General features: G+C 31.0%; 1 protein-coding gene across 1 annotated transcript in view; it reads right to left on the bottom strand.

Moving 5' to 3' along the window:
• The window catches only part of CFAP47 (cilia and flagella associated protein 47), a 759,462-nt gene that overhangs the window by 698,721 nt on the left and 37,946 nt on the right, over nucleotides 1-22,795 (bottom strand). Inside the window, exons 4-9 of the mRNA XM_031959439.1 lie at nucleotides 16,396-16,534; nucleotides 13,763-13,991; nucleotides 12,048-12,208; nucleotides 9,000-9,127; nucleotides 7,358-7,587; nucleotides 637-826 (exon numbers count right to left, since the gene is read on the bottom strand). Of these exons, the coding sequence (XP_031815299.1) occupies nucleotides 637-826; nucleotides 7,358-7,587; nucleotides 9,000-9,127; nucleotides 12,048-12,208; nucleotides 13,763-13,991; nucleotides 16,396-16,534 (1,077 nt within the window). The remainder of the gene's footprint in view (nucleotides 1-636; nucleotides 827-7,357; nucleotides 7,588-8,999; nucleotides 9,128-12,047; nucleotides 12,209-13,762; nucleotides 13,992-16,395; nucleotides 16,535-22,795) is intronic.

Raw genomic sequence — 22,795 nt, 5'->3', positions numbered from 1 at the left:
TTAATTTATTAAAATCAAATTTAAGATAAATCCTTCAAAAATTTTAGAAATCACTTATGATTTAATTTCATGATTAAAAGACCTTCCTTTCATAAATCTTAAAATGGGTTCACAGGCCCCACTTGTCAAGGAATTTAAAGAAAAAAATGCTTTTATAGTTTTATAAATGCTCAGTAATGCCTTATTTACATTGAATCTTCCCTTCCTTCTCTGAACTATTAGTTACGATTGCTTCTCATTCACAAAGGCTAACTCAGTCTCAGCCCTAAGAATCATAGAAAATGTTAACTATATTTTCTGTCACAAAGAAAAAAAGAAACCTCTTAGACTCTTAACCCTAAGACTTAAGCCACATAATACTTGACCCCTTCCCCAATTCTCCTTCTAACTCCTAACTACTTCACATTTCCCAACAACTGGAAAAATCAATAGTTAAAAAAAATATAGCAATATTAAAAGGAGTTCATCTGCACCAAAATGTTTCTCCCCCCAAAAAGAAATCTCTTATGTATGTCTATTTATTTGAATCTGTTTTATAAATGTATTTGCATATGCAAAAAATGAATTTAATTTACATATGTTTAAAAATTATTAAATTATTGCTAAAATATTTCATAAGCTTTCTCAGTAGCATACCTGGAATGATTTTCATCTCAATTTTCTTAGTTGTAGGTTTGCAGATACTAGTAAAATTTAACTCTACTTGGTAAAAAGGTTTCACTTTCACTGATAGTAAATCATCTTCTGCCACGAAACCAAGTATATCCATTAGTTGCTTTACTTTAAATATGCCTAGTTGATGGGGCACAAATGAAAAGAGCACATTCTGAAAGAAAAGATAGTGAAGCATATATTTAAAAATAAAAAGACAACAAAAAAGAGGCTTTTCCTGTGAAATGTGAAGAAAGATTGTTTCAATGTGGCAATGTGGTAACTTTTCTTACAGAAAAATACACATACTCTTGATTCCTTGCCTTATAGACACTTTTAAAAACTCTATAGATGATCTTCAAGAAATAATAGACCCAATATGATTAGTCAAACATTTTGCATTTACAATGTATATGGCATTCTGATATATCTTGGGGTTACAAATATAAAATTAAAAAAAAAAACAATTTCTATCCTCAAAGGGTTTTCATTGTGTGTCAGGGTGCAATATATAAATAGATGAATCTACAATAATTGGAAGAAAAATCATCCACAAATTAGGAAGAGTAGCAAAGTCTTCCTGTAGGACATAGGACTTCAGCACAGTGTTGAAGCAAGCTAAGGAGTCTAAAAGAATGAGGTGAGGAAAGTATGCATTCCAGACATAAGGAATAGTATTTATGGAAGCACAGAGATAGATAATGGAATGATAAGTTCAGTAAACAGGCTAACTTGTCAGAAATGGACAATACATGAAGGGAAAAAGTCTGGAAGGATAGCCTAATCGTGATAGGATTTCAATGCTAGAGTGGAGCATTGGCAGCTTTATAAAAAGGACAGAAGAAGTGAAAGCTGATAGCAGGGAGACCAATTAGAAAGCTATTCAATAGTCCAGACAAGAGGTTAGAAGGAAGAGGTTGAACTAGGATGCTGGACATGTGAATGGAGAATAGGAAACAGATAGGGAAAGTGATTATAGACATCATGTAATCAACAAGATTTAGGAACTGACTGCGTGAAAAAAAGAATCACAGATGGTGATTCTATCCAAGATTGCAAATCTCTGTGATGTCCTCAACAAGAACAGAAAAGGTCAGCGGAAATATTTAACTTTTGTTTCGAATTTGGCAAATATAAGTGTTAATGTAGATTTGGATCTATGGATCAAAAATCTCTTCAAAATGAATGTTTCCTTCAGTGATGCTCTCATACATGACCAGCTCCCTACACCTGGAAACTGTTCCCCTTAATGCATCCTATAATTGCAGTAGCATTCTTGGCTACTATGTTACATTTTGACTCACATTCCCCAACAAAAACATTTGCAGACACACTTTTATCTAGCTATGTCTTTTCCCACTTGGTACTTGTGAAGTCAGGTTTTTGAACCCAAGTATAAGACATTTGACGCTATTGAATTTCATTACTAGGTTTGACTCAGTGTTCTAGCCAATCAAGACCTTTTTGCATCATAACTCTTATCATCTAGTAAATTAATTATCCCTCCTAGTTTTCTGCTTTCTCTCTCTCTCTCTCTCTCTCTCTCTCTCTCTCTCTCTCTCTCTCTCTCTTTTTTCATGACATTTGGGCCTAAATATTAAGTTATCAATAGAAATATTTACCAACATTGTGTCTCTTAAGGCATTTCACTAAAAAACATTCTCTCAAATTGACATTAAGCCATCAGTTTGTCTATTTGAATCATCATTCAACTAATTCCAAGTACATCTAACTGTGCTAACTTCTAGATGAAATCTTTCCCACTAAAATAGCATGAAGATTATATCAACTGCTTTGAAAAAAAGGTAGGTAAAGTACATTTACACTATTCATCAACTTAGTATCCCTACCATAAAAGAAAACAAGATTTGTATATCATTCTTTTTAAAATTATTCTAAAAATCAGCTTCTCTTTCTCACTATCCTTAAAAGAAAACAAGATTTGTATATCATTCTTTTTAAAATTATTCTAAAAATCAGCTTCTCTTTCTCACTATCCTTTCCCTATTAAAATAAATAAGTTAATGAATGATTACAGCAATACATAGCTATTTAATCCAGCAAAACAAATTCTCATATTAACCATATCCAAAAAGTATGTCACTTTCTACATTTTCATTTTATCACCTGCTTTATTCCATCTTCATTCTTTTGTATTTATAGTTGTTCATCATGATATTATAAGAGGTTGAAGGGCTTTCAGAGTTGTTTTACTCTTTAATGTTATTATGATTTTATAAATTATTCTCTTAGTTCTGTTCATTTCATTCTGCATCAGCTCAAATAAATCTCTTCAACTTCCTATGAAATTGTCCATTTCATCATTTCCTAATAACATGTTATATTCAGGGCAGCTAGTTGGTGCAGTGCATAGAGCACAGCCCTGAAGTCAAGAGAACCTGAGTTCAAATCTGACCTCAGACATTTAATGCTTCCTGGCTGTGTGACCCTAGGCAAATCACAACCCCAAATACCTCAGCAAAATAAATAATAATGTATTGCATTCATAGACCATAATTTGTTCAGCCAGTTTTTTTAATTCCCTACTTTTAACTATCATAAGGAGAGCTATTTTTGTACACATAGAATCTTTTTTAATATATTTTTATTATAGCTTTTTATATACAAAACATACACATGGGTAATTTTTCAACACAGACCCTTGCAAAAACTTCTGTTCCAACTTTTCCCCTCCTTCCCTCCATCCCCACCCCTAGATGGCAAGTAGTCCCATACATGTTAAATATGTTAAAGTATATGTTAAATACAACATATAGAATGTTTTCCTCTTTTGTTAAACTTCTTTGAAATAGGCTTAATAGGAATATTACTAGGTTAAAGGATACACTTTTTGATAACTTCTTGAACTTTGTTTCAAATCACTTTCCAGAATAGCTGAATTAAATTGATAGCTACACCAATAATACATTAATATACCTGTTTTCCTACAGTCCCTCGAACATTTGTCATTTTCCTCTTTTGTTGTTACCAGTCAGACAGGTTTTGAGGTGAAACTTCAAAATTACTATAATTTGTATCCTAATTATTAGCAATCTAGAACTTTTTTGTAAAATTACTAATATCATGACTTCTTCTTTAAAAAACTTTCTGCTCATATCATTTGACTATCTATTGTGGAAAGTCTCTTTTTGCTATAAATTTGAATCAGTTCCTTATATTGTTGAAAATGAGGTTTTTATTAGAGAAAGTTATTGCAAAGATTTTTCACCTGGTTTGTTTTATATAGATATGAACTATATTACTGCTTTACTTTTAAGCCTGAAATGTAATTTCTTCATAACTCTATAAGATGTTTACATGTGATCTTTTATTTGTAAGTAATATAACCATTTGGGGCTTTAATTTGGTAAGAATTCTTGGTCAAAATTTAATTTTCGATGGACCATTTTAGAGTGCTTGTCAAGATTTGAGTCCTTATACCAATAACTAGATTGTGTTTATCAAACACTGCCTTACTTTGTTATTTTCTGTATATTGTGAATCTAACTGTTCTACTAATCAACCAATCCATTTTAATGTAATTAATTTTAATTGGAAAACATTAACACCAACATTATAAATGTCAGTAAAAAAAATTCAGCTGTTTTTTCTCAAACAAATATTTGGTCTTGATTAAAGCAATTAGTGAAGTGAATATTATATTATGTTTTCTTCATACAAAAGTGTCTGAGGTCAGATTTGAACTCAGGTTCTCTTGACTTCAGGGCTGTGCTCTATGCACTGCACCAACTAGCTGCCCTGAATATAACATGTTATTAGGATTTAGGATTTAAATTTCAAACAGAATACACAGTGTGTAGACAAGGGGGAAGACCCTTCTGATCATGGACAGTTAATGGCACCAATTCTTTACATTCAAAAAAAAAAATCCCTGGTGTTTCTTTTTTTTTTTAAATATTAGTCAGTATCATGTAGCACAATTATAACTTAAACCACAGCAATTGGGGAAAAGGTTTTAAAAGCTTGACAAATGAATATTTAAATATATAAGAGATAAATTTAAATGCTAATTTTATACACAAACAAAACCTATCTTATTGGCTTCATATTTCAAAAAAGGTTAGGATTTTGTGCCTTTTTTTAAAAAAATAGAAGGCTGTACTGATAATCTTGGAATAAAGACATGTTTTGATCCCATGATCTCCTTTACTCTGAAATTAATTTTTGTACATTTGGAAACATTTCCAGGAAAGCTTACTTTACACTACAAAGTTCCATGATAAAGACACAAAACTACAACTTAGGTTGTTTATAAGGTGGGGAAAAACAAGAGAGGCACAACCAATCCAATTTTAAACAGATCCAAATCATTTACTGTTTTGTAGTACATTATTACACAATCACTATTTTGTAGTATACTTTAAGATTTGATTCTAGATTTTCTTCCCACTTTTTTTCATTATTAACCTTTTAAGATTCCTGATCTGTTGGTCTTCCATGTAAATTTTGTTTTATCTATAAAATACCTTTTTGGGAATTTGATTTGCAGATTAAGCAAATTAATTTAGGAAGTATTGTCATTTTTATTTTACTTGCTCCATTACCTGTGAGCAATTACTTTTTCTCCAAATATTTAGGTCTTTCTGCAAATAGCCTTTTATACTTATGGTCATAAAGTTCTTGAATGAATAATGGTAGATATACACCTAAATATTAAATAATTTATGTTATTATTTTAAAAGGAATTTCTTTTACTAACTCTTCCTGATGAATTTTATTAGTTACAAATAGAAATGCTGATGATTTAGGTGGACATATTTTATATTTTACAACTGTACTGAAGTTATTATTTCAATTAATTTTTAGCAGATTATCTGGGTCCTCTTAAATATCCTAGCACATAATTTAGAAAGTTTGTTTTCCCCTCTTCAATGCTTATTTTGTCAATTTCATTTTCTTGTCTTATTACTATAGCAAGAATTCTAATTTTATGTTAAATAGTATTAGTGATGTCGTTCTAATTTACCTAGGACCTTAATGTAAAGACCTCTATTACAAATTTGTTCTCAGATTCAGATAGTGTTTATTCTAAGAAAGAAATATCCCACTATTTTTAGAATTTCTGGAGTTTTGATAGAAATGAGTTAGTTGTTGTCAGAAATCTTATACGATCTATTGATATAATCATATGGTTTTTATTATTTATGTTATTAAGATGATTTATTATATTTATATCCTTTCTTATATTAAACACTTTTATTTCTTGGAATAAACCCAACCTGATCATAATATATAATCTTGCTAAAATGTAGTTTTAGCTTAACTTGTCAATATTTTGGTAAAAATTTTTGCTTCATTGGGAATACTGATCTATTATTTTATATATTTTTTGCTTTGTTTCCCTCTTATTTAAATATTGATACTATATTTCTATCACAGAAAGATGAGAAGAGTGATTATTACTAAAAACAAATAATTTAATATTAGAATAGTTAATGATATTTTTACAAATAAATTCGTTGTGAATCTTTGAGTTTCCAGTGTGAAACTCATTTTAATAAACAGAAAACTCATTTTAATGCCTTATAAATCTTTGTTTCAAGTGTTTTTCTTGTAAATGATATTATTGGATTCAGTTTTCTAATTCATTCTCATATTTTATGAGTGAATTCATCATATTCATATTCATAGTTCATTGATAATTGCATCATTTTCTTCTATTCTGTCCTCTCATGCTTTTTCCTCTTCTCTCTCTACCTCAAGGAGGTAGGAGATTTGGAGTTTGACAGTTTTGAATTTATAAGTGAAACAGACTATTTCCTCTCTGTTACAGTTTCTCATCTTTACACTGTCCTTGATCTTTTTAATTCTCCCTTTACATTTCTCTCCCAATATTTCTTGCAAGGAATCAAAATAAAAAATACCAGCCTATAGTTTACAGATATCAATCCCTTCTACTTTTTGAAAAGTGTGTCAACATCCAAAGAAAGGGAAATTCTTAAAATTTTCACTGGCAAGAATACTGCCTTTGTATTAAAAGAATCCGAGGTAAATACTATTTCTAATGCTTATTACTTGTGTAGTAAGTTGTGTATCACAAAACTCCCTGGGTTGTACAATGAAAGGGTTGGACCTCTTCCATCACTATATCTAAGATCTAATGATCACTAGTCCATTTTAATGTCTTGAACCAATACTTACATTTTTATTGTGTTTTCTTTTAATATTGTATATTTGTTATCTTACCAACTACATTGTAAATAACTAAAGGCAATGGTATACTGGTAAAGATTTAACAACTGGCTCATGCCTTTCATTTCCCACAAATGTACCCTCTATAAACTTTTAAGAACTATTGATATTTTCTCCATTACTTTCTTAAATATAGAAAGTCAATGCCTGAATTGTTAGCCTTTACTGATGATTTCTAAGATGTAAATGCTCGCACTGAACATTTCAGTCCCAAGTTTTCAAGCTGGTTCCAACACACTCCTACTTGAAAGTCATCTACTATACTATTCATCTTTGTATTTCTTTTTGTGACTAGCAGAGTGCCTTGAGTGTAGTGCTGCAAAAATTTCAGTGAATGAGGAGTAACATGGAAAAAGTAGTTTTATATCTAAGATTATGAGAGAGCAAAATAATAAATGAGGGAAAACAATTACATTTTTAAATGATGAGCAGAATTTTTCGTACCTATATATGTTTTAAAAATCAATTTGAAAGGAAAGGTCAATTTCATTACCTGATTACTTTCTTCAGGTATTTTGCCTCTTTCTGGAGTAATTTTAAAATGAGCTGCCTTGTGGAAGCTGAATTCTATAGGAAGTATCTTGGAATGATTTTGTATACTGCACAAAATCTCTGAACGTTGACCCATAAAACAAGGTTCGAATTTAAGAACTTTTCCTGGATCAAAACTTAATAAGACAGGTAGTCCTGAGCCTGTGATTGCTAACTCCACTTTGTGCTGACCTGTAAAAGACAATAAAACTTCTGAGCATTTAAAATATCTTGTGAATTCAGATGACATTCAAAGCCTAATTTACTAAATTAACATAAGATTCTGTGAAGCACCAATATATCACTGGAATGGTTACACATATAGTTTGGAAGTTTGTGTGGAGGGAAACACATATGGCACCTATAAGAGACTCCCCATTTCTTGGCTGATGCCATTGGAGAAGATACAAAACTTCCAGGCCTGGTATGATTAGGTATTGTTCCCCTAAGTGAAACTCACTATGAGATAAGACTAGTATTTCTGTCTTTTTTCCAGTGACAGACCAGATTGACATGACTTTCTTTCTTTCTACTACATTCTTTCTTTTTACTACAATCATTTGTGAACCCAAAGCCAACCATACTCAAGAGGCCCTAGACAAAATGGAAAATAGCTGTCTCTGCCTTCAAGTCAGGATTCACTTTTGCTAGTCTCATTGATTTTATCCTTCTAGAATCTACATCCTTCCTCCCTTATCCCCATCTCCTGGGCCCAGATGTATAGTACCTATCTGCTTACCATGACCTTCCTAGACTTTACTCTTTGTCCAGACTGGCAGTATCTTCCAAACTTTTTTTGCTTGGCTGTATTTCCACTTCAACTAGCTCCAATTGCTACTCACATTTTACTATCATAACAACACTTTAAGTGCAGGCTCCCATAATGTAATTTATAGGATGAGTTTTCCCACTAAAGCCTTATTGTTCATATCTCTTTTCTAACTGCTCTTATTTCTGTCTTGGCAACTCTTACTATGTGTATATATAGACTATCTTGACAATCAAATAATGTCAGAATAGATTGGCAATTCATAATGGAAAACTAGAACAGAAAAAGAATCTGTGTGACTTGCTGGAAAGAATTCCGGACTTCACACACACACACACACACACACACACACACACTCTTACACTCACACTCATACTTAAAGCTACTAAAAGACGAATTTACAATTTGTGATTCTCTGAGCACATCACTCTTCCTTTCTTTGTCTCAATTTCCTCATTCGAAAATAGGAATGATAATACCCAAAATACTTACCCAAACTGATGTGCAGAAGGCTTTTTATATACCTTAGAACACTATAGAAATGTAAGTTAATACTATTATTATTATAAGCCAAGTTTCCTAATCCTTAATCACTATTTTTGTGTAGTATATCATTAACTTGGTAATCTACCATCAAGAATTAAATTTCCCCCATCAAAGAATATAAAAAATAATCTAAAATTAATTTTTTCTTCATACAAGATGCACTTTGTTTTGAGCAGTTCTGTAAATATTTTAGTATTGAATACTTAAAAATTTATTGTATTTTTCTATGTTTGCAGATTTTTATCTTTTCAACTATTATATATACCTGGTATTTGTCTTTTACACTTACTTTCAGTAATTTTTTCTTCTTTGACTTTCAGAAAAGAATCTTTACTTTGTATTGCCTCAAATCTCAAAAACAGAGCATAGTCTTGTCTGTGGGACAAATCAGCATACTTCTTACCATTATCATACAGTCTATGAAAATTGATAGAATTATGTTTCAATTACAATACAGAGAAAATTTATATCAATTTGTAGTTATTTCATCCCAAACTCTAACTTTAGTATTTCTTAGTTAAAACTCTGGGATAAGAGCATGAAACATAATTATCTATCAGATTTATATATAGGGAAATAATTTATGAATCTATAAAAGAGAGAGTGCAATGTGAGATGTAAATTAGATAATATTGATTACATTAAAACTCTGTACAAATAAAACCAATGTAATCTAGATTGGAATGAGAGCAGAAAATGGGGAAGGGGATTATAGACAATTTTTAAAGGCATATCACAATATAGAGAGAAATTTGTTAAATTTATAAAAAATATGAGTCTATAATTCCAAATAATAAATGATCAAAGGACATAAACAGTTTTTGGAAAAAGAAATCAAAGCACTCTATTATATTTATATTATATATTAGGATATATCATAGGTTTCTACATTATATAATGCAAAATTTATATAATAATTATATTTATAGTATGTTATAATTATATGATAAATTTATAATGTAACAAATATATATAACCATATGAAAAAAATATTCTAAATCATTGATCGGAGCAATGGAAAATAAAACATCCTTAAGATAACATCTCATACCTATTAGATTGGCTAAAATGATAGGAGAAAATGACAAATGTTGGAGTACACTATGTTAGAAGACAAATGTGGGGACACTTATTTAACATACTATTAATGGGACTATGAGCTAATCTAACCATTTTGGAAAGCAAAGTGGAATTAATCCTTAAGAGTTATAAAAACCTTTAACCTGTTTCTCAAGATGAACAGAGAAAAAGGAAAAGAATCTAAAGATTCTAAAATATTTATAGTTCTCTTTATAGTAGAAAAAAATTAGAAACTGAGGGAATGTCCATCAATGGGGAATGGCTGAATAAGTTGTTGTATATGATTATGATGGAAAGAAGAAATGATGTACAGGTTGATTTTAGAAAAACATGGAAATAATTCCATGAAATAATGAAGAGTGAAACAGGCAGAACCAAGAGAACCTTTTGTATAGTAACACAATATTCTTCAAAGTAACTGTGAATGGCTAAGATATTCTGAATAATATAAATACTCAAATAATCTACAAAGTACCTATGAAGGAAAATGCTATCTACTTCCAAAGAAAGAAATGATATATGGATGCATTTATTATATGCGTGGACACAAATATCTATGTCAAATACATTCTCTAATACAGAATTGGGAGGGAGGGAAGAAAACAGCTTGGAATTCAAAATGTAATAAAAAATAAAAATGCTGGGACAAATTTTGAAAAGTTAAACAAAATTTAAAAATCAAAAAGCATTTTTAGCAACATCTTTCAGTAGGCTTATCCATGGAATAGTTATACTGACATATATACATTCTTAAACTCAGCCAATATACTGTGATGAAAAGAACATAAAGAAGTTCATTCATTTGTGAGTATTTGTCCTGGTGATTCTATAAATGTGTAATAATTTAGAAGATTATATGATATTGTACAACATATAGAAGTTTGTAATATTCTTTGAAGAAAATTATGATTTTCATTACATTGAAACTAGAAGGTTGTTTGCTGAAGAACATCTGCTAAGGTTTTAAAAAGGCATTTCGGTTATATGACCAAGAAAACTTTTGCTCAGAGGTTCTAGAAGTGTTCAAGGTAACAGAAAACTTTTGCAAGTCACTCTTCAAAAAATTAAGGTAGGGACTTATAATTAGACAACATAGCATTGTCTACGTTAGCATGCTTTCCTAAATGAACAAATTAAATTAATACAAAGAAATTTTTTTAACTCTCCCTTACTGTAACCAGCATGTGAAAAAGCACCAACCAAATACTTCACTTGAAATAACCAAAATAAACATGTAATGTTCAAGACACTATAATAAGGCACAGGAATAAAAAGGCAAAAACAAAGCTTCATGGTGATAGCAGTGATGGGAAATACAACACATATGGGGATGTATAACAAGGTGGGAAGTAAAGGTGGAAAGGAGAGATCAGACAAAGTTCTGTAGAGGAGGAAAAGAGCATTAACTATTAAAGCATGAGACAACATTTCACAAGAGGAAAAAAAAAACACTTCTAATTTGGGCTTTGGAAGAAGATATAAATTTTAAAAGGCAAAGACAAGGAAAGAATTCATTCCAGATATAAAGAATGGTTTGTAGAAATGCATAGTGGCAAGATAAGGAATGTCGTCTGGAAAATAGCTAGTAGACCAGTAGACCAGCTAAAACTTATGAAGTATTGGGCAATATCACTGAAAAGGTAAATTGGAGCCACATTGTGGAAAAATTTTTATATATAAAATTAAGGAATGTATATTTTATGCATAAATCTACCTTTCAGGTAGCTTTTATCTGTAGAGTTCTCGGTCAAAGAGAATCCAGTAGTTGGCTCTATAAAGGTGAGGTTGAGGATGGGGGGAAAATTATGATAGTTTACTTTGCTTCTCATCATCTGACCCAGCTCAGAATCTAGAATGTGGGGCTAGATCCTTTTATCCATACCCAATATTCCAAATGTACAATTTCATCCTACTAACTGGGATACTTATTAGTTCATCAACATCATCCGATAGGGGACCAACTTTTACTCTGACTTAATAGCAGCTGGAAACAAAATCAAAACAATTAATCTAAATCTATGTAACATAATTTTGGACATAGTTATAAATAGAATTTCACTTTCAATGAATATAATCTAAGAAATGTTAAATTTAAAATTATAAGTGCATAACAAATGTCAATAAAGATATTCTTTCTTTGCCTTTTTACTAGTATTGTTATGGCAAAATATTAAAATTAATTTGATGAATGTATTACTAACAACTTTTCTAATACAATTAACATTATTTCTATTACAAAGGTATCTTACATACTTACTCTGGACTAAAGCAAAATGTAATTACTGCCTTTTCATAAGGTAATAAAATTCCTTCGTTGGGAATACAGGCAATAAAAGTGGTAACATCTATGTTTCTTATTTTACTTATGTAGAGTAAATCATGTAAAGTGCCATCTATTCTTTGCTCAAGATTGGTACCCTGAAATATAAAAACAGTTTAAAAAAATGTAAAAGTTTCCATGATATATCACAGAGTCACTACTATAGCTCTACAGTGTATAAGAAAATTAATAGATTGATTCTTTTCTTTAAATATTTATAAATGATGTTATAAATGATAAATATAAATTATAAATATTGGGGTCAAAAAGTAGGCATATTATAAAATTAAAAGAATATATCTTCCTGCAAAAAAATAGATGAGAATAACAATTGCTAAAATCTGCAGTCTAGGAAAAGCTAGAATTGTTTAACTTTTGTTCCTCAGTATATATGCAATTACATATACATGTACAGAAGATAGATAAATATACACACACATATATATACATATGCTCAAATATATATATATATATATATATACATACATACTCTCAAATACATATATGTACATACTCTCAAATTATTCTAGTGGGGGGGGGGGTGGAGATTGAGTAAGAGATCCTAAATCAGTTGAGCTCCCTCCAGTTCACTTGATAAAATTACTGAATTAATTTACATTAATTTAATTACAGGACAGATAACAACACTAAGATTTCATGGTTTTAAAGGAAGCAAGCATTTATAGAAGCATTTATTCTTTATAATGAAGAAGTATTTATACTTTATTAATCCCTTAGAAAGCAAAGAGTTCTTTAAACAAATCTGATATAATTAAAAGGTGAATAGCCATTCATATCTGCTTTTAAAAAGCAAGCCAATTTCTATGAGGAAAATCAGGTACAAAGAGGAAGGCAGGTAAAAAGCGAATACTGCTGCAGTGTGTAGCTGAATTGTAGAAAGAAATAAGTCCACAGAACCCAGGAGAGTTACACAGCATCAGAAACTCTATTCACAAGGGGAACAAACTAAGGTTATCAAAGAAGAGAAAATATCCTTATTATGCACTACTACTACTACTACTATTGTAGTAGTATTGGAGATATGAGCTACCTTGGCCACTTGTCATCCCTTCATCTTTACCCTTTTATTAATTATGTGATAATGATCAAGGCTATATTTATAGAAGAGGAGCCTAAGTTTTATTGAGAGGATAGTTTGTGGTTATGATTTTTATTATGCCATTTCAAGAATAGCCTTTGCTTTGAAAGTAAATGGGGACTTATAAACAATAGTTTTAGGAGAACTGGTCCACAAGAATTGCCAAAAGGCTATGGTTTATGAACTACAATTGCTCACTTTCTTGCACATATCACATGTTGTTTATGTGTACACATACCCTAAAATTAGTCTTTAGTGTACCTTGAACTTGGTAGTCTTTCCCTCAAGGGATCCCAACTTGCAAGTACAAAATAAAGGTCCACGAAGAAAAGGAAGAATAGAGGTGGGGGAGCTACATTTATATCATCATTATTTTGTTTAAAGTACTGCTTCTCTAAAGATTACTCCCAGGAGATAATGATAGTGAAATAAACTAAATTAGCAAAAGCAACTTAAGTATTTCAAAAATTAAATGATTTGTCCTAATTTTGCTAAAGACTAATAAATACTTTAAACCATATTAAAACTTATTTTAGCTATTCAGCTAACTTACCAATTCTTCTCCAACTGTTTCATGTTCCATCACTGCTACCCAACTCATATGTTCAGGACTATTATTATACAGAATTGCATGTTCAATCTTTGATGTTCCAAAGAAGACAGTTCCAAATTGTATACATTTCAAGCTTTTTTCTCCACTTATATCTAACAGTTCAATAATTTGTTCAACAACAGACGCTTCAATAGTTAAAATTGTTTCTTTGCCACCCTGCAAACTCACTCTAGTAAAAATAAATAAAAAACAGATTTTATTAATTTTTATAAGTGGAAGCACCAAAATACACTTTATTTGGCTACCAAATATCAGACTAAAAATATGGCATATGATAGGCATATGATATTAATTAGAAAGTAATGAAACAAATATTGCTTAATAAACTACTGAATTCCAACTTTATCCATTTCTTCATAGGGGGAAAAATTCTATACCAAAGCAAAAGCCAAGCCCCACTCCAGTGCTGATCAATACAAAATGTTTGTGTTGTTCTGTTTTTGATGGTTAGTTCCCACCTTAAGCAGCTGTTGCCATGTCCCAATACCCATACCAGTTTTGATGGCTTACCATATTAATTCCGATTCCCAAAAGACTTTAACCCTATTGAACTTCAGAACTCTTGCAAGCGCAAGCCATTCAGAAGCTTACACTTTTACTAGTAGCAGGAATTTGACATGTGTGCCATCAAACTCAACCAAACCTCTTCATTTTCCTTTCTCACTGCCCTGAACTTTATTCCCATCATTTGGCTTCATTCAATATCATTACTCTTCTTACAAAGCTTATGCTCAATCACTTAGGAGAAAATGTTTCAAACTTTCTATGTCTGGATTCTAATTTTGCTACCACTTAGTACAAAGTATAATAAAAGAAGTATTTTTAGGAGTGGCACCTGTAAATTGGTTTCACTTTAAGGGAGCAGTGAAGTTGTACTTGGATATAGAGCTTGAATTTTTGCTTTGGCTTCCTAGATCTCGGAGGCACAAAATTTTCAGCGCATGGGAAATGGTATTCTAAAGGTATTAGAGCCATTCTTATTGGTCTGAAAGGATAAGTAAGGATTGCCAATTGCTGGGGTAAACATAAAAATGGAGTGGAATAATACTTTATTCAAAATTGATTAAGAATTGTGTACTTTTTAATATGGGATGATTTCAGTAGATTATTACAGACCACATTTGGAATTAACTAGGTTTTCTCCATCTAGTGTGTTCCCCAAAACTTAACTGAATGGCTGAATGCTGAATTTGCTTTCAGTTGATTTCCCATCCCTTATCCATAATATGAACCATCATTTATATTAGTTACTTTAAACTAGCCTCTGCTACCACAGTCTTTTCTGACTTAGTCAATATTACATCATTTATATACTGGTGGAATGATATCAGTGTCCTCAGAAAGTGGGCTTCTTTCAGACTTCTGCTCACCAAATAAAGATAATTTGGAGGATTCAAGTAATCCTGAGGAATGACAGTGAAATTCTTATGAATTCCTATTCAATTAAAACAAACTCTTGCTGCTTAATCTCAGATACATTAAAAAAAAGGAAATGACAATGAGAAAATCAATAACCTGGGTCTAGTTTCCCTAATCTACTATATTGACAAGGTTAGGAATAGTCCTCTGCAATGAGCATAAAAATTTTTAGTTCCCAATAATCTACTCTAAATTTCCAGACATCAGTCTTTATCAGTCACAGAGAGCAATTATAAGAGAAAATCAAGTAGCAAGATACTTCAGCCTGAGATACAAACAGGGATCTTCCATCCACCTCCCCTGAGTAAGCATGCTTCTAAACTCAGGGGTCTTCCCTGGAAAATCCTCAGTGGAAACTGGGGCACCTAATGAATCCATTGAGAGGTCTCTTATGTAATAACCATAACTATAAGAATACTTATATGTTTACAAAACTCTTTATAAGTTCTTTTTCATTTAATTCTCATAACAACCCTGTGAGGTAGTTTATCATTGTTATTGTTCAATTATTTTCAATCATGGGTGACTTTCGACCCCATTTTCTTAGCAAATATACTGGACTGGTTTGCCATTTCCTTCTTCAGCTCATTTTACAGATGAGGAAACTGAGGCAGATTGAGTCACACAGCTAGTAAGTATCTGGGGTTATATTTGTATTTTTTTTTTTTTAATTGCACACCTAGCACAGTATGCACTATGGCGCCACCTAGCAGCCAGGTATTATTAGTCCTTATTTTCCAGGTGGGAAAACAGGTGAAAGGGGTTCAATGGCTTGCCCAGTCACACAAAAAATGTCTCAACTAGAATGAGAACTAAGGTCTTCTTGACTCTAAGGTAGTACTCTACACCTTGAGCCACCTATCAACCTGCCCCTTATATATCTGGTGATACTTTCCCTTCCTTTACCCCACTGAACCACAGTAACTCAGGATTACAGATTTCAGTCCCACTGTAGTCAAAAACAGTCTGAGCCACTTTGGGAAACCTGCTGTGAATAAAATCTCTTAATTCTCACTGCACTTGAATGCTTCCAAAAGACCAGGTAGGGTAGAAGAATGACCAAAAGAGGCAAATATAGATATATAGCCTAAGATAATGGAGTAAAGCATGATAGCAAGGCTTTTTTATAATTAATGAAATTACAATATACTCACTTTGCAAACTCATTAACAGTTCCAGGCTCATCTATACATATATAAATTTTAATATTTTTTGTTGATTTAGGTTCCACAATTCCACTATTTGGTTTTATAGTGATAGGTAACTTCCCTTGATAATCTATGTCAAATGAACCTGAGGGGAAACATAAAGCCAGATATTTAAATGTGGGAACAAATTTCCATCAGTAAATAAAACATATGGTATATCCTGACACTTTTCTAAGCATTAATTCTAAAGTATTACTGGAATAAAGAATATTTTTATTATTTTATTATTACTGATATATTATTAAATTAAATTATTTTAATTATTATTAAATTTATTAAATTAAAATATTAGTTATTTGTTATTACTGGAATAAAGAATATTGCCCTCAAAAAGCTTATGTTCAATTGAGAAAAACAACATGTAAACAAATATAGACAAGAGATGTAAAGCGTAAATAGAAGATGATCTTGGAGAAGATATTTAACAGAAGGAAAGGGTAAAGAGACTAGCAGAAAAGAGCAGCTAAACTGAACCTTGAAGGACGCCAACGACTATAAGAGATATAAGTGAATAGAAGGAACATTTCAAGAATGATGGACAGTCAGTACTGAAGCATGGAAGTAGAATGTCACATGTAAGGAAGAGCAAATGAGCCAGTATGATTAGATAGTAGAGTATGTAGGAAAGAATAATATAAGGTGGCTGGAAAGATAGAAAGGAGCCAGGCTATGAAGAAATTTAAATATCAAGCAGGGAATTTTATTTGTGATCTTGAAGTTTACAGGATACTACTGAAATATAGAGAGGAGTGACATGATCGATTTATGTTTCATCATTTTGGCTTTTGGGCGGATGGTAGATTGGAATGGGAAGAGACATCAGATAGGGAAACCAATTAGGAGGCTACTGTAATTATCTAGGCAGGGAGCGATGGTGACCTATACTAGAGTTGCTGCTTCAGAAGGGAAGGGAACAGAGGCAAGAGATGTCATAGAGATAGAAATTATAAAACTGGACAATATAATGTATATGTGAAGCAGCTGACAGTTAGCAGATGAGTATAATAATGAGGTTGCAAGGCAAAGTCACTGGGAGAATAAGAGTGCTCTCAATATGTACAAAAGAGGAGAGATAATTATATCTTTTTGCATTGTATCGAATTTGAGAAGCCTAAGAAAAATCCAGTTTCAGATGTCCAAAAGGCAATTGTTAAAGCAGAACAAGAGTTCAGGAGATAGCAAGCTGGTAATAGAATTCTGGAATCAATATAGATGACAAATAAGCCTATAAGAACTAATGGGATTAGTAAGTGAGAAAGTAAAAGGAAAAGAAAAAGAAGAGGGTTCTGGGTAGAGCCTTAAGAGATACCTCATGTTTAGTGGGTGTGATATAATTGAAGATTCAGAAAAGATAAGTATGAAGAAGCTGCCAGACAGGAAAGAGAAAAGTCAGCAGACCATAGAAAGTTACTGTAAGTTGATTTCTGAAAACACTAATATAGATTTGTTGAACATAGCAAGTAGAAAAAGCAGAGAATGATATCATTACTGTCATCAAATTTCTCCATCATTTAGCAATCTTATCACTGGCATAAAAGTTCAAAAATATCCAACATCATTATAGCCCAACCAGGAGTAGTGTTACAGAAATGTAGTTGCTGGAATCTACAAAGATATTCACAGAAAAACATCATCAGTAATCTAAAGTAGCATTTATTCTGCTATGTCTGAGATATAGAAAATTCCCTTTGAATTAATAAAATGATATTAGGCAACCTAGCAATTTAACTTTGGTTTATGAAAATTTGTGTCAAGCTTACTGTGCTTTACAATATTTTCTATATTTGCTTATAGGGCAATTTGTTGTTGTTTTTATTAGTGAATTTTGTTTGAAGCACAATAGCTTTATTCTAATAACAAAAAATCCAAATAGATATACCATAAAGTATATTCCCAAAGAAAATGTAGGCAAAACTACCTAATAATATATTTACAACTAAAAGCTCTTTCCAGTTTTGTAGTCTACTAATTAGTAAGAGAAAAGAAGAACATGTACTTTAATTCACATAGACTATTACTAACATCGTTATGTTTTACTTGAATTTTATTCAAGTAAATTATTCAAGCACTAGTGTCCTTATTTATACTGCTATGATAATTCATGAATATATGTTCTTTTGGCTCTTTTGAAAAAAATACAAAACTATACCATTTTAATCAATCAATCAGCAAACACTTATTAAGCCTTTACTATAAACCAGATACTGGAGATATAAAGAAAAACATAAAATACTGCCTGCAAAAACATAAAACTGCCTGCAACAATTCACATATTTTCCCATGTTCCTCAGAATTTTCACATTTATCATTCGTTAGAGCACAGTATTTTCCATTACATTCACATACCACAATTTGCTCAAACACTTCCCAAATGAATACATCATTTATGATTAGTTTATTTGTTATCATAAATAATACTGCTATAAATACTTTTGTGCATATGGATCTTTTCTTCTTGTCATTAACCTCCATGGGAAAATAAACTCAAAAAAGAGATATCTGTGCCAAGGAACATAAAGAATTTATTTGGTCATTCTTTTTGCATATTTCCAAATTGTTTTCTAGAATAGTTGGACCAGTTCTCAATCCATCCATGATAAATTAGTGTGTTTGTCTTCTTGCAGTTCTTTTACCACTGATTTTTCTTTCAATTTTTAGCAGCTCTGATAATGTAATAGATATTTGCGTTTCTCTGTTGATAGTGGTTTTAAGCTTTTTTCTAGATGGCAGTTGACATTTTGAACTTTTTCTTTCAAAAACTATCATGTCCTTTGACCACTTTTCTAGGGGAAAGTATCTCACAATTTTACAGATTCGTTTCAGTTACTTATATATTTTAGATGTCAGGCTTTTATTAGATGTTTAATATAAATTTTCCCCCAATCTATATATTTTCTTCAAATTCTAACTATCCTAACTTTTATTTGTTGCAGATCAATTTCTTAGAAAACAAATCATATAGAATATAAGATTATTAAACATATTGTGTTTAATATGTATGAGTATATACTTATTTAATTAATTGATAAGGTGAAATCTTAGAACCAGTCCAAGTACTATCTGTTACATACTATTTTTGAGTTAGTCAATTCAACTTTTATTTCAAATCTACATTCATGGAGAAACTTTTCTATATTGAGAGTTCTTTGTATTGATGAAATTATATCTCTGCATCAAACATATGTTTGTATATATATATATTCCTATAATGCATATGCAATAAAATAGTTTTCTTTTAGTGTCCAGGACCTATTTTAAATTGTTTGATATCATTTTATCATTTCTCTTAAAGTTACAGTTATTTTAAAATAACTAATCTAAAATCATACTAGAAAATACAACAAAGCTATATACAATAAGCATGTTCTAAAGGAGCTCCAAGAGGAACAAGATAATAACAAATTCCAGAAATAAACTTAGAAACAAACTTTTCTAAATTTGGAAAACTCAATCACCTATCTAAATAACTGAAATAAAATCTTTCTCAATAGTATTTCCTCACTTTTTTTTTCTAAATCTGAAGTAGAGTAAGCATATAAATTTACATACTCTATACAAAATAGAGTAAAATTATGTATACCTATTTTTTGTAAAGAATAAAGTATTTTTGAGTTTCCAGAATGAGTTTCCAGAAAAGAGAAGTTATGTGAACTCAGTTGAATCTCATTCCATAAAATCATTTTGAAAAGTCTTCAATAGTCATAAATAAATAAAAGAAATTCAGTGACGTTATGTCATGCTCAAAAGTTTAAAGGAGAAGAATAAGAAGAAGCATGGATGTAAAGTAAATAAGATCAAAGTCATACCATTCAATCTTATATACATACATATATGTATGTATATTTGTATATGTATAAAGGTAGTTAACTGCATAATTGCCTAATTCTTTCACATAGATAAATGCAAGTATTATGCAAATATACCAAAAACAGATTTTAGGTCCAGATCTCATTTGGAAAATTCAGTTCAAATAACCAACTTCAAAAAAGTCCCTTGATCTGAGTCTAAGTTTCCTCATTTGGAAAATGAGGCTAATAATACTTGTTATTACCTATGACATAAAATTATAATCAAAGTGCTTTATAAGGAAAAGAATGTGAAAAATCAAATTCAGTAAAGATATTCATCTTGGGGAAGCTAGTTGGCATAGTGGATAGAGCACCAGCCCTGAAGTCAGGAGAATCTGAGTTCAAATCTGATCTCAGACACTTAACACTTCCTAGCTGTGTGACCCTGGGCAAGTCACTTAATCCCAATTGCCTCAGCAAAAAACATATATATATATATATATATATATATATATATATATATATATATATACTTAATATATATATAATGGAAATATATATATATATATATTCATTTCCTAAGTACAGTGCCATAAATATGCATTAGCAATATAACAGTGAAAAATATTTAGATACATTAATAGAAATCTTGTTTATGATCATAAAATAATTTTATCATTAAACTTAATGGTGGCTGAATCATAGGATATTGTTTCTAATTTAGGGTGGTGAAGTCCTGAGTTTATCCTTATTGAATAAAATATTGGAAAAGTAAAAAAAGGTTTGCATTATCATCTTTAGAATAATCGCTAAGGCAAACCATGCATATGTTGCTCCTTAAACTTTACTCTTTCAACATTATTTCTAAAATCACAAAATAAGATTTAATAAGACATAAGCAAACAAAAATTACAATTTCCCATATTCTTCTGAATTTCAAGTACAACAGTTAGTAGTCCAATTACTGTAGACATAAAAGTGAGTATTATAAGAAGCTTACATGTACTGCTTTTTCATGACTAAGAAAGGAAAAACAATATAAACAACAAACTAGAGCCTGATTTTATTTCTTAATTTATAGAACAAAAAAATTGATATTAATAGTAAATTAGAATAATATATATGTCTGTAATAAGGGTTGAACAGAGCATGTACAAAATAGTCATTCCTGAGTCTGACTACGTATATAACTCATAGTTAAAGAATTTTTGTGCTTTAAAATGAAAAAGTTACCCCCTCATCAGCTACTGAGTCCAAGTTGCCAAAAGACTTAAAAAAAATAATTCCTTCTCTTCTCTTTGGGTCACTTCCATTTTGGCTTATGAGGCTATTTGAGCTGCTTCCCCCTGAGGAAGGGGTAAAGCCGTATTTCCCACTCTTACTAGCTATGTCTCAGTGGATACATGACAGATTCATTCTGTGTCCTCCTGAGAAAAGCCTGATCCTCGGTTTGGGGCTGCCTCTCCTGAATTTATTTTTCTCTGACTTTTAAGTAAATCTACATCTATTCTGAAATGTCTGCGTTCAGGTTTTGGAGCCATTTTATATGGATAAGAGGTTGTAAAATTCTAAATTATAACAGAAAAATGAACCTTGTCCCTTAGATCCAGCAAAGGTTCTTATTGAAAGATAGAAGGATGAAGGGGGAACTTTGTGCTCCCTTATTTCAATCAACCTCATGAAGCCCTTTGGAGAATTCTAGATGTTTTATGAATTCAGAGACTTATTATACTGTAAAGAATGATAAATATATAAACACTCAGGGAAACCTGGCAAAACCTGAAGAGAAATAGTAAACAACTGAAACAATATTCAAGCAATAATAATAAATGTAAAGACAAATAGTAACCGTCAACAAAACTCAAGTGAAATATAATAGTTTCATACTCAATTATTAAAGTTAAACCTATTTTTTCCTTTTAAATAAATGATGATATACACTCATTTATAATCTCTGCTTCAGAGGGGCCTCAGGCTAGTGGCTCTTTTGAACTCAGGAGTTTTGAGCTGCAATGGGTTACGCCAATTAATTTGACAAGCCTCCAGAATCAAGGTGAGGCACTAAACAGTCTATGGAGGAACAAACTGGCCCTGGTCAGAAATGGTACAGAGGTCAAAGCCTCCATACCAATCAGTGAGAGAGCCTCTATATTTATGCTCTAGATCAGAGTTGGGCTTTTTGCTTTTAGAATTTTTTTTTTAAATGACAATTACAAAATAAAAGTATGTTCCAAATCATTATTAAAGTAGTTTTGCTTAACTACTTTTGGGGGATAAAATGTATTGCGGCACGTTGAAATGTTTTTTGAAAAGTCATCTGCAATATCAAAACAAAATGAATGATTAAAAAAAATTATGTTAATGCTCATTACTGAAAGTCAGAGACAAAGAGGGTGCTCTCATATTTGTGTTCTTTTGGACACATTTGCATTGCTTAAATTTTTTTAAAATGTTAATATACAAATATGTACATCACTAGAGTTCAAGATTTGCCTGTAGATATTAGTCATGTGATCTAGAGCAGCTGTGTCCAACACACATCTCTTAACATTTCTGAG

The sequence above is a fragment of the Sarcophilus harrisii genome, chromosome 3, assembly GCF_902635505.1.
Source record: "Sarcophilus harrisii chromosome 3, mSarHar1.11, whole genome shotgun sequence".
Taxonomy (NCBI): Eukaryota; Metazoa; Chordata; class Mammalia; order Dasyuromorphia; family Dasyuridae; genus Sarcophilus; species Sarcophilus harrisii.
Note: the sequence above shows the minus strand (reverse complement) of the source record. Positions and strands in the feature narration are given on the sequence as shown.